The sequence below is a fragment of the Urocitellus parryii genome, chromosome 5, assembly GCF_045843805.1.
Source record: "Urocitellus parryii isolate mUroPar1 chromosome 5, mUroPar1.hap1, whole genome shotgun sequence".
Lineage (NCBI taxonomy): Eukaryota > Metazoa > Chordata > Mammalia > Rodentia > Sciuridae > Urocitellus > Urocitellus parryii.
The window spans coordinates 7,695,077-7,709,393 of record NC_135535.1 but is presented as its reverse complement, the minus strand read 5'-3'; the positions used below and the strand labels follow the sequence as shown (position 1 = coordinate 7,709,393).

Below are 14,317 nucleotides of genomic sequence, written 5' to 3'. Positions count from 1 at the left end.
GTGGATGAGTGATGCCTCATAAGGCATCATGTATATGGCAGGCTCTGAAGGGTGATCTCGACCACACAGGTGTTTGTTCAACTGCCATTCTATGCCTCAGATGTGCTGGCTCTAGACATGAACAGATCAAGGTTAGAGGGCTCGAGTCTTGGTGCAGGTGCCAGACATGTAAAAATAACAGCACTGTCACTTGATTTTGCTTGGAAAAGTCAGGGAAAGCTTCCTGGCAGAGTGGATGTCCTAGCTGAGCCTTAAGGCTTCAGTGAGAGTACATATTCTACCAGCAGGTGGGGGAGGAAGGACAGCCCAGGCAGAGAGGGGGCACATGCAGAGGTACCAAGTGACTGAGCCTTTATCCAAAGATCTGCTGCCAGCCCTAAACAGCTCGTTTGCAGGAACATAACACGCAGGGCACATTGCAAGTGGCTACAGGGGGAGACAGCTTCTTGGTACCCAGGACTTACTTTGGCTGGGTAGGTAATGGGGAATCAAAAGGGAGTTTTATTTATTAATTATTATTATTATTTGTACTGGGGATGGAATCCAGGAGTGTCTGACCACTGAGCCACATCCCCAGCCCTTTTTTGTATTTTATTTAGAGAGAGACAACGTGTCATGAGTTGCTTAGGTCCTTGCTAAGATGTTGTGGCTGGCTTTGAACTCCTAATTCTCCTGCTTCAGCCTCCTAAAATGCTTATTTATTTATTTATTGGCACTGGACATTGAACCCAAAGACACTGAGCTACATTCTCAGATCTTTTTCTTTTTTTTTCTTTTTTTTGAATTTTTAATATTTATTTTTTAGTTCTCGGCGGACACAACATCTTTGTTGGTATGTGGTGCTGAGGATCGAACCCGGGCCGCACGCATGCCAGGCGAGCCTGCTACCGCTTGAGCCACATCTCCAGCCCTGGGGGACAGTTTTACTGAGGTACAATCTACAGACCATAATATTCATTTCTTCTATGTGAACAATAAGTTTTAGTTAATTTAGAGTTGCACAACCATCATCACAATCCAGTTTTAAAGATTTCAATCACCTCAGAAAGATCCCCTCTGCCCAGGTAAGCAGTTTGCCCCTGAGCCACACCCCAGCCCTAGAGTCCTGTTTTTAAAAAGTCACTCAGAGTTGGGTAGGTTGAGTGGAGATGGCAGGATCAAAGGGGGCCTCCATCACTCTTTCCCTCCCTGCTCAGGGCCTTTTTTTTTTTTTTTCTGTACCGGGGATTGAACCCAGGGGCACTCTGTCACGTCCCCAGCCCAGTTTTGTATTTTATTCAGAGACAGGGTCACACTGAGTTGTTTAGCGCCTTGCCATTGCTGACGCTGGCTTTGAACTCATGATCTTCCTGTCTCAGTCTCTGGAGCTGCTGGGATCACAGGTGTGCACCACTAGGCCCACAGCTGAGGGCCTTTTGATAAATACACCCTCAATCACCTTTGTCACTGTGGAACGCCCACCAGGCCAGGTTATTTTGCTTGGAAAGGAAAAGCTTCCTGGCAGAGTGGATGTCCTAGCTTTTTCAGAAGAACACCTAATCGGCTGCCCCATGTGTGAAATTCCATTAAGCAAGGCTTCACACAGTCAACACAGGAAACCTGTGGCATCTTTAGATTTGTCATCAGTGGGAGAACAGGGCCTTGCAGTGCTTAGGGCCCACACCTGAGTTCTGCTTCCCTCTTCTGAGATCTCAGGACTGTATTAAGGGAGGGGCTGCTCATCACCTCCCACAGCACCACATCTGATTCCGGAGGGAGGCTATTAGTGTTGCTGTGGATTTACAAACACTTATCTCCCCCTGTTCTGAACAAGGCAGTGAGCTATTTCTTTTTTTAAATGCTTGTTAACTTATTTCAAAGTGATCAGCTGCAGTGAGCAAAAGGTAGGGTGGGTTATCATGAGGATAAAAAAAAAAATTCAGGGCTGGGGGCATAGCTTAATGATAGAGGGCTTGCCTAGCATGTGCAAGGTCCCCAGTGCAATCCCCAGCACCTCACAAAATAGATCAATAAAAATAAACTCAGAGCTAGATGCAGCAGTACACACCTGTGATCCCCGCTACACAGAAGGCTGAGGTTGTAGCTCATTGGTAGAGTGCTCACCAAGCACATGTGAGATACTGGGTTCAATTCTCAGCACCGCATAAAAATAAATAAAATAGTAAAGATATTGGGTCCACCTACAACTAAAAAATAATAATAATAATAAAAATAAAAGAAGGCTGAGGGAGGAGGATCCCTTGAGCCTAGGAGTTTGAAGCCAGCCAGAGCCTATCTTAAAAAAAAAAAAAAAAAAAAAACAGATTAAGGCACCAGGCACAAGACATTCGTTCGATAAGTATTTGTTGACTCTGAACTGTATCAACAGAGCCGGTCTACTTAACTCTCCTAAGTTTCAGTCTCCTCATTTCTAAAAAAGATAAGAACTTCTCCCACCTTTTAATTTTGCTTTGAGGATAAATGAGGCCAGGTAAGTCCACCACCTGGCACACATCAGCCATCTCTTTTACAGTCCTGAGGATTGGGAAGAAAAAAAAAAGCATCTCCCAGTATACTGTCAGTGTTCATGGTGGTGCAGACTTCTCTGTGTGTAAAAAAAACCACCCTCCTCCATCCTTTCTACATCCAGAAATGCCATCACCAAATTAACTGTCATTATTCCATAAACAAACAATTCTGTTTTTTTTTTAACTCATACTTCAAAATCCCTACTTACTTTTCTCATGTTCCTTCGAATAATTTGCTAGGAGGCAGACCTGTCAATAGGAAGGACAAAAAGTATTATTTATCACCAATAAATACTAGGTTAATTAGAAATCCCAAAACACTCAGTTGGAATTTTCAGAACTGAATTAACCCTATCCAAATTTCTTCCCAGTTTTGATTCTGCCTAAATCACTCCTCACACTTGGTCCAGCCCCAAACAGGAAGAAACATTTTAAAAATATTTAAAACTGCAGTGCCATTGGGGATGTGTGTTGCTGGGATACAGTTGTTGATAGCTGGAGATGGGCAGTTGCAGCAAAGTATCCTGACTTCAACTAGGAACCAGGAGATCAGAGGATGAAATCACAGATGCGGAAGCCTGGGAGCTTCATGTCCTCCAAGGCAATCTAGTATCCTGAGAATCATCTGACTTATTCATAAATCCAGGTCTCTGATCTAATAAACCTCTCTAGGGCACAGTTTCTTCATCTGTAAAAACTAGGCAAATAAAAACGCTCACTTGGTGAGTTAACCGTGAGGAAATAACTATGCCATCGCGACTGAAAGGGCTTTTCAAATGCAAAGCACTACTTACAAACGATTTATTAGATGTCATCGATCCAGCCTATTTTACGGTGGAGGAAAGTGTGGCCTCTCAAGATCAAAGGCCTTCCAAGTTCTCAACAGCTAATTAGAGCCAAGGGCGCCCAGTTATTTCGCCCAGGAGACTGTCCGATTCTCAAAGCCGGGTTCAAGTACACTTTTCCCTCAGCCTAGCGCAGTGTACCCAGGGCCAAACCTGCCGGGCTCGCATCCCAGCTCGTCCTCCTAGGAAGGCGCTGGTGCCCTGGGTGCCTCGCTGCCGCTTCGGGAAGGATGGTAACCGCACCTGGCCAGCCTAGGCGCTTAATGATGGCAGTTACCCTGCCACCAGTCGCCCCCACTCCCTCCCCGTTTCCGCCCTCACCGTGGTTGCAACCCGACCGCGTACGGTGAGGCTCGCTGGGTGCCCACTGCTCTGGCCGAGCGCAGCCCCCTCCCCTCGGCGGGACCGAGACAAAGCAGTGTCCGCTGTCCCCCGTCCCGACCGGGACCAGCCCAGGGCGGCGACCCTCTCCGTCCGCGCCCAGCCAGGGGTCCCCGGGGTCTCGGCGCACCCGCGCCCCTCCTCCGCGGCTGTCACTGACCCCGCAGGCTGGACCCTGGCGGTCCAGCAGTCCCGGCGCACCCGCCCGCGCTCCTGCCCGCTCCCGCCGGGCCCGCCGGGCAGGGGCTGCAGCCTTCCAACCCGAGGGCGCCGGGCGGGCTCGCGGGGCGGGCCGTGGGAGCGCGGGCGGGGCGGCCGGCGGTTGGCGCTCGGGACCCGCGCGCCGCCGGGCCACGTGCCCCGGGCCGGGAGTTGAGCGGAGGAGGCGGGGCGGCGCGACCCCCTGCGCCCCCGCCGCAGCGCCGCGATCTCCCTGCCACCCGCGGCAGCCCCGCGACTGCCTGCCACCCCCGCGACAGCGCCGCGACTTCCCTGTCCCCCGCGCAGCCCCGCGCCCCCCAACCGGGCTGCGCCGCGACCCTCCTGGCGCCCCAGCGGCAGTCCCGCGACCCCCTGCGACGCCCCCGCCCAGTGACAGCGCCGTGACCCCCTGCTACTCCCACGTGGCAGCGCCGCGCCCCCTCCAGCCCCTCGCCCCCCCTCCGACCGCCCCCCGGGGCAGCGCCGCAACCCCCCCACCCGTGGCAGCCCCGCGCCCTCCCTGGCGTCCCTTGCGGCAGCCCCTCCCCCGCCATCCCGTCTTGAAGAGCCCGCCCACTGAGAGCCGCCCAAGGCGCTGGTGGCGGCGGGTGGCAGACTAGCTGACCCTGGCCCCCGTCGATGCGGGAAGCGTCACTGTCCTTCCCTCTAGATCACTTTGGGACCTCAGCCCCGAGAGGGCGGGACCGGCGCCTACCTGAGTTCACTGTTGTGCCCATGATTCAGGGGCAGGATGGGCACGCAGCCAATCGCTTGAACGAATAACTCCCACCCTGACCCTTCCCGAAGTATTTATTTACTGATACTGGGGACTGAACCCAGGGGCAATGAACCACTGAGCCACATTCCTAGACTTTTTTACTTTTTATTTAGAGACAGGGTCTCCCCACGTTGCTGAGGCTGACCTTGAACTTGTGGGAAAGGCGAGAGGGAAGAGGGTGATAGGGATAAAACACAATCTAAAAATCCCTAATGCAGGGGAATTAATCCACCTGTATGTTTTTAAAACGGTGGGTAGAGAAGTTGCTGGGTAGGGTAAGGGGGAACCAAGGTAGGGAGCCTCAGTGAGATCTGTTGGGATGACGGTGACCTTGATTTGATGGGGGGCTGTAGGGATAGAAAGAAGAGGAAATACTTGAAATAGATTTTGGAGAATTCAAGGGATACACTGAGGGATTGAACCCTGAGTGATGGGGAGGGAAAAGTCATCCTGAGTGGTTGGTAGTGCTATGTACTAAAATGGGAAAAACTACTAGAAAAATAGATGTGGGGTAAGGGAATAAAGTGTTCCCTTTGGCCTATGAAGTTGTCATGTAGTCAATGGACACATGCCTGTAGAGCTCAGAGGCATGAACTAGGGGGCACTTAAATGGTGTTTACAGCACTAAGAATGAAAGCCATCGATAAAAAATAAAAAGTAACAGGAAAAGAGGGTCTGGCTCTCAGAATACCACAGAGGATTGGCCACAGAGGAAGGAGAAGAGGGACCCAAGAAAGGACAGTGTTTCAAGAAGAGTGGTATTGTTAGCTATGCCAAGAGGCCCTAAGAGAAACACCCTGACCTGACATCAGAGAAGGTGTGTGAACTTGACCACAGGAGTTTCCATTGAGGAGGGAGACAGAGAATGGAGGGGAACAGTGGTGGAGGTGTGGGTATGGGACAGGTCTTTCAAGGGATTGTGGGATAAAATTGCACAATGGCAAGGGACAGAGGAGGTGCGTTGAAGAGATTTATTGGTACAGAATGGGAGACATAGGCAGGTTTTTGTTGGTATTGGGAAAGACTCAGTAGAGTGAGAGGTCAAAGATCCCAGAGGGAAGGTCAGTGACCCAGAGAAGGTTCTGGAAAGAGGAGGAAATGAGGTCGGTGTGTAGAGTGATGACTCAGACTAGCCAAGGAGGGTGACTTGGCTGCAGTCTGAGACCCGGCCCAGGAGTCTAGAGCAGAAGGAACCACCACTGTTTGGAGCAGCCTCTGTTGCTTAGCATCCTGTTTTTAATATGTCTCCACTGAGTTCCTAAGTAACAGTCATTTCAACTATGCTAACAGCTCAGGGCCTCACACATGCTAAGCAAGCACTGTACCTCCAGACTAAGTGGAACCCTTAATCAAACCACCCAAACCTATACATTCCTCCTACTGTTGTTACCACTATAGAACACGGTGCCACCACCCACCCAGCCAAGGCTTACCTCAGACTCATTCTCAAACCTACCCCATACAATTAGTTCTCAGAAAACTCTCAAATCCTTTCATTTTTTTCTGCCTGCTTTGGTTTAAGCCATCATTATTTAACTGCCCTCAAAAAGCAGCCTGTGGTATTCTTTAAAATCTTACTACCAAGAAAACTTTAAATCTTATTCTCTTCTTGGTCATTGAGCACCTACTGTATTCTAGACTCTATTCTTGGTTCTAGAAATATAGTAGACAACGAGAATAAGTCCCTGCCCTAATGGTGATTACATTCTAGTGGTAGGAGATAGACAAGGAAACAAATGAACAAGGTAATTTTAGACAAAACAGTGCTATAAAGGATTGCAAAATGGGTGAAGAGATTCAGAGTATGGGGAGGGAACAGCTAATTTAGAAGACCCCTGAGAAGATGACAAATATAAAATACCACTATTATTAACTGGGCATGGTGGTACATGCCTGTAATCCCAGGAGCTGGAGAGGCTGAGGCAGGAGGATCACAAGTTCAAAGCCCCCTCAGCAAAAGTGAGGCACTGGGCTGGGGTTGTGGCTCAGTGACAGCATTTGCCTAACACATGCGAGGGGACCTGGGTTCAATTCTTAGCACCACATTAAAATAAATAAATAAAATAAAAGTATTGTGTCCAACTACAACTAAAGAACTAAATAAATATTTTGAAAAAGAAAGTGAGGCACTAAGCAACTCAGTAAGACCCTGTCTCTAAATAAAACACAAAATAGGGCTGGGGATGTGGGTCAGTGGTCGAGTGCCCCTGAGTTCAACCCCAGGACCGCCCCACCCCCTACAAAAAAAGAAAAGTGTGGCACGTGGAAACAGCAAAAGAGGAAGAGGGTGACGCAAGAGGAAGTTGGAGAGAAAATTAGAGCCACGTGTCATTCAGGACGTTGTGGAGAGTTTTGATGGCAAAGAGAAGCCATTAGGGGTTTTAAGCAAGAGAATGAAAATGATCTGGTTTATGATTTGAAAATATTACCAGTGGCCAGGCATGGTGTCACACACCTGTAATCCCAGAGACAGGGTTGGGGTGGGAATGTGCTGAAGCATATTAAAGAGACTCTGCCTCAAATTAATAACATAAGGGACTGGAGATGTAGCTCAGTGGTAAAGCACCTCTGGGTTCAATCCCCAGTAACAAAATATTTAAAAAAACAACTTGTGTGGGCTGGGGATGTGGCTCAAGCCGTAGCCTGGCATGCGGGCCGCCCGGGTTCGATCCTCAGCACCACATACAAACAAAGATGTTGTGTCCTCTGAAAACTAAAAAAATAAATAAATAAATAAATATTAAAATTCTCTCTCTCTCTCTCTCTCTCTCTCTCTCTCTCTCTCTCTCTCTCTCTCTCTCCCTCTCTCCCTCCCTCTCCCTCTCCCTCTCCCTCTCCCTCTGTCTTAAAAAAAAAACAACAAAAAAACAAAACAACTTGTGTGAATTAAAGAAGGTGAGATTCAAGCAGGAGACCCATTGAAAGGCTGTTTCAGTAAGCAAGTGACTTATAGTAGGGTACAGGATGTATTTTGGATGTGGCAGAACCAATACTATTAATAGCATGGATACAAGAACTTATGGTAGAAGTAGTAGAAGTAGTTCACATATGTGTGCTGCATCTTAAATTCAGGAATATATTTTGCATATATTCAGCCTTCACTCATGACATTTAGACTCTCAATTAGTTAACTGGGAAACAGCCTAATATAGGCTAAGAATTTAGACCAAAATCTAAATTTCAATCTTGGGTGATCTTGGAAAGTGTCCAAAACTGAAGAGCCACCGTTTCCTCTTCTTCAAAATGGGTCTGAGTTAATGTCTGTAACACTCTACAACCATGCCTAGACCTCACGGTGTGTAGGAGATGGTGGAATCCAAGTGGGATGGGGAAGAGAAGCATTCATATTCAAGGTTTTATTTATGAAATAGTGATGAGGGGCAATGTTGACGAGGGTGATGATGATGATGATGATAATGATTTGGTACCAGGGATTGAACACAGGGGCACTCGACCACTGAGCCACATCTCCAGCCCTATTTTGTATTTTATGTAGAGACAGGGTCTCAACTGAGTTGCTTAGTGCCTCGCTAAATTGCTGAGGCTGGCTTTGAACTCTCAATCCTCCTGCTTCACTGGGATTACAGGTGTGCGCCACCACGCCCCAGCAATGTTGAGGATCTGAGTGAGCTGGACATTTATAGCAATTGGGCATAGAGTATTAAAGGTTCTGCCTGAATTGGATATTAGTCCCCCTTCTAGGCATCCTGGTCCAATACTTTATATTATTATCTCTCCCTCTCCTCTTTTCCTGATTGCTGAGGCTTGAGCTCAGAGGCACTCTACCATTGAGTTACATTCCCAGCCTTTATTTATTTTATTTTGATACAAAGTCTCGCTAAATTGCCCAGCCTTGCTTCGAATTTGCGATTTGCAATCCTCCTGCCTCAGCACCCCCAGTAGCTGGGATTACAGTAGAGCACCAGCACCTTAAATCTCTAGGGAGGATGCAAGGCTATTGCTGGCGCCTACAAGTATCTATTATGGGTGCTCAATAATCACCTAATAAAGAATACGATCGGAATGAGAGCGCAGGTTATTTTAACAAGAAAAATAGGTGCGAGCAGTACCAGCACTGAGGTTTTCGCGTCGCTGTGGCAACGCGCACAGACGAGAACTACAAGTCCCACAACCGCCCACGGCTTTCCAGCTCCCCGGGGGGAGGGGGGCACGGAACCGGCTTTCCCTCTTTCCTGCAGCGTGGTTGGCCCGCGGCTCAGGGAGGCAGCCAATGAGTGCGCCCCGGGAGAGCGGCGAGGCCAATATGGCTTCCTGCACCTGGTGACGGTAGAAGAAACTGAGGTCTCATGGAGAAACCCCGGAGCATTGAGGTGAGAGGGAGGAGACTTAGCACTACTGCGAAAGGGAACCCGGAGAACCTCGCTCAACGGATCCGTCTTTAGGCCTTTCGGCGACGCTGTGAGCGTGGAGGGCTGAGGGTGGACGGGTTGGTAAACTGAGGTAGTAGGTCCAGCTAGGGCCAGAGGCAATCGCCGTCACTTTTTGCTCCTGTGGTCTGGGACCCGCTTCGCTTCGCGAGTTCAGGGAGGAAATCCCGCTAGCCTGGGGAAGGGGACGTGGGTCCAGCTCTGTGAGCATTTGGATCTTTGTCTTCCTCGTCTCGTGGTCGCGTTCCTAAGGGATTGTTGAGGCCTTTCGCATCCAGGTGCGAAGCGAAGGGACGTGAGGTTTAATATTATTCCGTGCCTGAAGCGTTCGCGTGCATGGTCTCCAAACGCCCTCGCCGTCCTGGGATGTGGCTTCACGTCTATGGTTAAAGCAGCGGAGACTTAGAGAGGTAGTGAGTTCCCAGAGGCTCAACACAGCTGGAAAGGGAAGGAGGTGGGGTAAATCAGCCTCCAAAATCTTGTCATTGCCTTTTCCACTCCGCTACAACAACCTGTAACCCACCCACCCTTCAATCATTTGGCTACTGGGCTCCTTATATTTAAATTCCGTTTCCTTTCTAGCATATTTGCATGTGCTGGGAAACTTTAAGGATAAAGCAGAATTAAAAATGGAAAATAAGAATAATAGCTAACACTTTCAGAGCTGTCACTAATTGCTGAAAGTAGAATGAAGCTTTACCTCTGACCTCAATCTTCATAATAATCCTCTAAAGAAGTCTTGTTGTTATCTCCATCGTATTAGTGAAGAAACCGTAGGTAGCAAGGCTAAATATCAGGTAGCAAGGCTAAATATCAGGTAGCAAGGCTAAATATCTTGCACAAAATCACAAACGCAGTTGATAAGTGATAGAGCCACGTCTTAAACCCAGGCAAATCTGATTTGAGAAACCATGCTTTGAGCCAATAATATTTGCCAGCGTTTATTGAGGACTTAATATGTGTAAGTCGCTGTTCTGAGTGCTTTGTAGTATTCTCTCTTTCCCCTTAAATCCTTTTAAATCAGTATTGTTGGGTTGGGATTATAGCTTAGTGTAGAGCACTTGCCTGCACATGTGAGGCACTAGGTTCGATCCTCAGCACCACATAAAAACACATAAATAAAAAAGATATTGTGTCCATTTACAATTAAAAATACTTTTAAATAAAATAAATAAATAGCTTGTGTTATGCTCATTTTGTGAAAATGAAGGCACTGAGAGATTGACATGTTATAAGTTCTTAGCTAGCAAGCACTAGAGATGGTATTTGGCACAGATCCCCAAACTCTACCTTGCTTCACATATATCCCATTCATTTCTCATAGCCTGTGAGCCAAAAATGTTCTTATTTCATAGATAAGAAAATAGAGACCCAGGGACTGGGGTTGTGGCTCAGTGGTAGAGCACTTGCCTAGAGTGTGTGAGGCACCGGGTTCCATTCTCAGCACCACATATAAATAAATAAAATAAAGGTCCATTGACAACTAAAAAATATTTTTAAAAATATTCTTTTAGTTATACATGGACACAATATCTTTATTTTGTTTATTTATTTACTTTTTTATGTGGTGCTGAGGATCGAATCCAGGATCTCTTATGAGCTGAGCCACAACCCCAGTCCCTAAAAAATATTTTTAAAAAAGAAAGAAAGAAAATAGAGAGCCATAGAGGTTGAATGAATTGCCTAAAGACCTGTAGCTAGTTAGAATCAGAGCTTAATTTAAAGCTGTGCTACAACTTAGTGAGACCCTATCTCAAAAATAAATAAAATAAAAAAACAGCTGAGGATGTGGCTTAGTGGTTAAGAGTCCCAGGTTCAATCCCCAGTACCAAAAATAAATGCATACATACCTATTTAAAGGGCTGGGGCTGAGGTCAGTGATAGATAGCTTACCTAGCACATGTGAAGCACCACGTTTGAGCCTCAGCACCATATAAAAATAAGTAAATAAGGGCTGGGGATGGGGCTCAAGCGGTAGCGCGCTCGCCTGGCATGCGTGCGACCCGGGTTCGATCCTCAGCACCACATACCAACAAAGATGTTGTGTCCGCCGAGAACTAAAAAATAAATATTAAAAAAAAAAAATAAGTAAATAAAACAAAGGCATTGGGCTGAGGCTGTGGCTCAGTGGTAGAGCGCTTTCCTAGCATGGGTTCGATTTTCGGCACCTCATATAAGTAAATGCATAAAATAAAGGTCTACACATCTAAAAAAAAATGAGTTCATTAAAAAAAAAGATAAAGAAAAAAAGGTATTGTGTTCATCTATAACAAAAAAAATATTTATTTTATTTTATTTTTTTTAGAGAGAGAATTTTTTTAATATTTATTTTTTAGTTTTCGGCGGACACAACATCTTTGTTGGTATGTGGTGCTGAGGATCGAACCTGGGCGGCACGCATGCCAGGCGAGCGCGCTACCGCTTGAGCCACATCCCCAGCCCCCCCCCCCAAAAATTATTTTTTAAAACAAAAAATCAGCCGAGTACTATGATGCACACCAATGGCTTGGGAGGCTGAGGCAGGAGGATCTTGAGTTCAAAGCCGGCTTCAGCAATGGCAAGGTGCTAAGCAATTCAGTGAGACCCTGTCTCTAAATAAAATATAAAAAAGAGCTGGGGGTGGAGCTGGAGCTATGGTTGAATGGCAGATTGCTTGCCTACCGAATGTGAGGCACTGGGTTCAATTCTCAGCGCCACATATAAAATAAAGGTCCTTTGACAACTAAAAAATATTTAAGAAAAAAAGGGCTGGGGGGGTCTGGGTTGTAGCTCAGTGGTAGAACACTTGCCTAGCATTTGTGAGGCACTGGGTTTGATCCTCAGCACTATATACAAATAAATAAAGGTCCACTGGAAAAAATATATATATATACATAATTAAAAAAGGGCTGGGGATGTGGCTCAGTGGTTAAGTGCCTCTGGGTTCAATCCCTGGTACAAATAAATAAAGTTGTGCTATATACCATCATGTCATAGCTACCTGTGTGTCATCTGCCTTTCATATCTTTCTTGGCACAGTCTGGGTCTTGAATTAACTTTTCCCTTACTTAAATTGTGTGTGTGTGTGTATGTTGACTTTTTTTTTTTTTAAGTTTTTTTTTTAGTTGTTTAATTGTTGATGGATCCTTATTTTGTTCATTTATTTATATGCAGTGCTGAGGATTGAACCCAGAGCATCACACATACCAGGCAAGTGCTCTACCATTGAGCTACAACCCCAGCCTCTTAAATTGTTTTTTCTTGGGGCGGGGGGGTCGAGATACCAGGAATTGAACTCAGGAGCACTCAGCCACTGAACCACATCCCCCACCCTATTTTTTGTATTTTATTTAGAGACAAGGTCTCACTGAGTTGCTTAGCACCTCGCTGTTGCTGAGGCTGGCTTTGAACTCACAATCCTCCTGCCTCATTCTCCAGAGCTGCTAGGATTATAGATGTGTGCCACCATGCTGAGGTTTTTTTTTTTTTTTTTTAGTTGAAGTTATTTGGGGTATAGATGCTGAACAAAGAAGAATGAATTTATAATATAAGTTTTCTACTCTAGAAAGGAGAAATTTTTTTAATATTTATTTTTTAGTTTTAGGTGGACACAATATCTTTATTTTTATGTGGTGCTGAGAATCAAACCCAGTGCCTCACGCATGCTAGGCAGGCGTGCTACCACTTGAGCCACATCCCCAGCCCCTAGAAAGGAGAAATTAAAAAAAAAATAATAATTTTTTTAGTTGTAGATGCTCACAATACCTTTATTTTGTTTATTTAGTTTTCTTTATGTGGTGCTGGGGATCAAACCCAGTGCCTTATGCATGTTAGGCAAGCACTCTGCCACTGAGCCACAACCCCAGCCCCCTGGAATGTCTTTTAGAGGTATTTAAGATATTTTCACATTGTCAAACAAACTTCAGGTTTCCAACTTACAGGTTTTTTTTATTTTCCAGTGGTGGGAAAGCAATATACATTCAATAGAAACTGTACTTTGAATTTTAGCCTGTTCCCAAGTTACCAGTAAGTAGCATAATCTCTCATGATGCTGGACAGTGACTGTAGCTTTGTCGGTGACACAATCATCTGGGGGAAATTGCTTAGTACACTGTGGTGTACAGTGTTGCTCAGCTATGATATTTAATAGGTTATGTGTACTAAATGCAATTTTCACTTAAAATATTTTCAATTTTTGATGGACTTATCAGTATGTAACCCCCTTGAAAGTCAAGGAACAACTGTATTCTATTTCTTTCTTTTTTTTTTTTTTTAAACATTTTTTAGTTGTAGATGGACACAATACCTTTATTTATTTTTTTGTGGTGCTGAGAATTTAACCCGGTGCCTAACACTTGCAAGGCAAGTGCTCCACCACTGAACTACAATTGCAGCCACTGTGTTCTATTTCATCCATGTTAAAATATCATCCTTTGGGGGCTGGGGTTGTGGCTCAGTGGTAGAGCGCTTGCCTCGCACATGTGTGGCCCTGGGTTCGATCCTCAGCACCACATAAGAATAAATAAATAAAGTGAAAGTATTGTGTCCAACTACAACTTAAAAATAAATAAATAAATATGTGTGTGTGTGTGTGTGTGTGTGTGTGTGTGTATATATAAAATCATCCTTTGTAGATCACAGGAGCCTAGTGAATTCCTAACATTTTCTGTCTTATGCTGTTGTGTTGAATTATGGTGAAGAAATGTATAAAAAGAAGTAATGATACTTGTGTTTGCAAAAAAGGGGTATTTCAAATGTTTCCCAAAATGTTGACAAAGAATCAGAAAGTGGGTTGGTAGCAGATCTGCAGATTCTCTCCCCATACATTAAAACCAACCATATTTTTTTCTGCCTGGTCTGTGTCATCCTTCTACTAGGAGACCCCATCTTCGGAACCAATGGAGGAAGAAGAAGAAGATGATGACTTAGAGCTGTTTGGAGGCTATGATAGTTTCCGGAGTTACAACAGCAGTGTGGGCAGTGAGAGCAGCTCCTATCTGGAGGAGTCAAGTGAAGCAGAAAATGAAGATCGAGAAGCAGGGGAGCTTCCAACCTCCCCCCTCCATTTGCTCAGCCCTGGGACTCCACGCTCCTTGGATGGCAGTGGTTCTGAACCAGGTGCCTTCACAGTATCCCCTGAAGATGGAGAGGAGTCAGGAGGTTATGAAGGAACAGGGAGTGAATACAGGCGGTTTGACCAGAGCCATCCAGATGTAAAAGACTGCTTGATCTTATGGA

General features: G+C 45.9%; 1 protein-coding gene across 2 annotated transcripts in view; it reads left to right on the top strand.

Annotated features, from left to right (window-relative positions):
* The first annotated feature begins 8,944 nt into the window (after positions 1–8,944).
* L3mbtl2 (L3MBTL histone methyl-lysine binding protein 2) overlaps positions 8,945–14,317 on the top strand; it is a 23,860-nt gene continuing 18,487 nt past the window's right edge. Inside the window, exons 1-3 of one of the 2 annotated variants that reach the window (XM_077798744.1) lie at positions 8,971–9,043; positions 12,254–12,289; positions 13,957–14,197. In XM_077798744.1, coding sequence (XP_077654870.1) covers positions 13,978–14,197 — 220 coding nt within the window. In that variant the 5' untranslated portion in view covers positions 8,971–9,043; positions 12,254–12,289; positions 13,957–13,977. Of the gene's footprint in view, positions 9,044–12,253; positions 12,290–13,956; positions 14,198–14,317 lie in introns of both variants that reach the window. The other variant, XM_026405938.2, reaches the window with a different exon arrangement.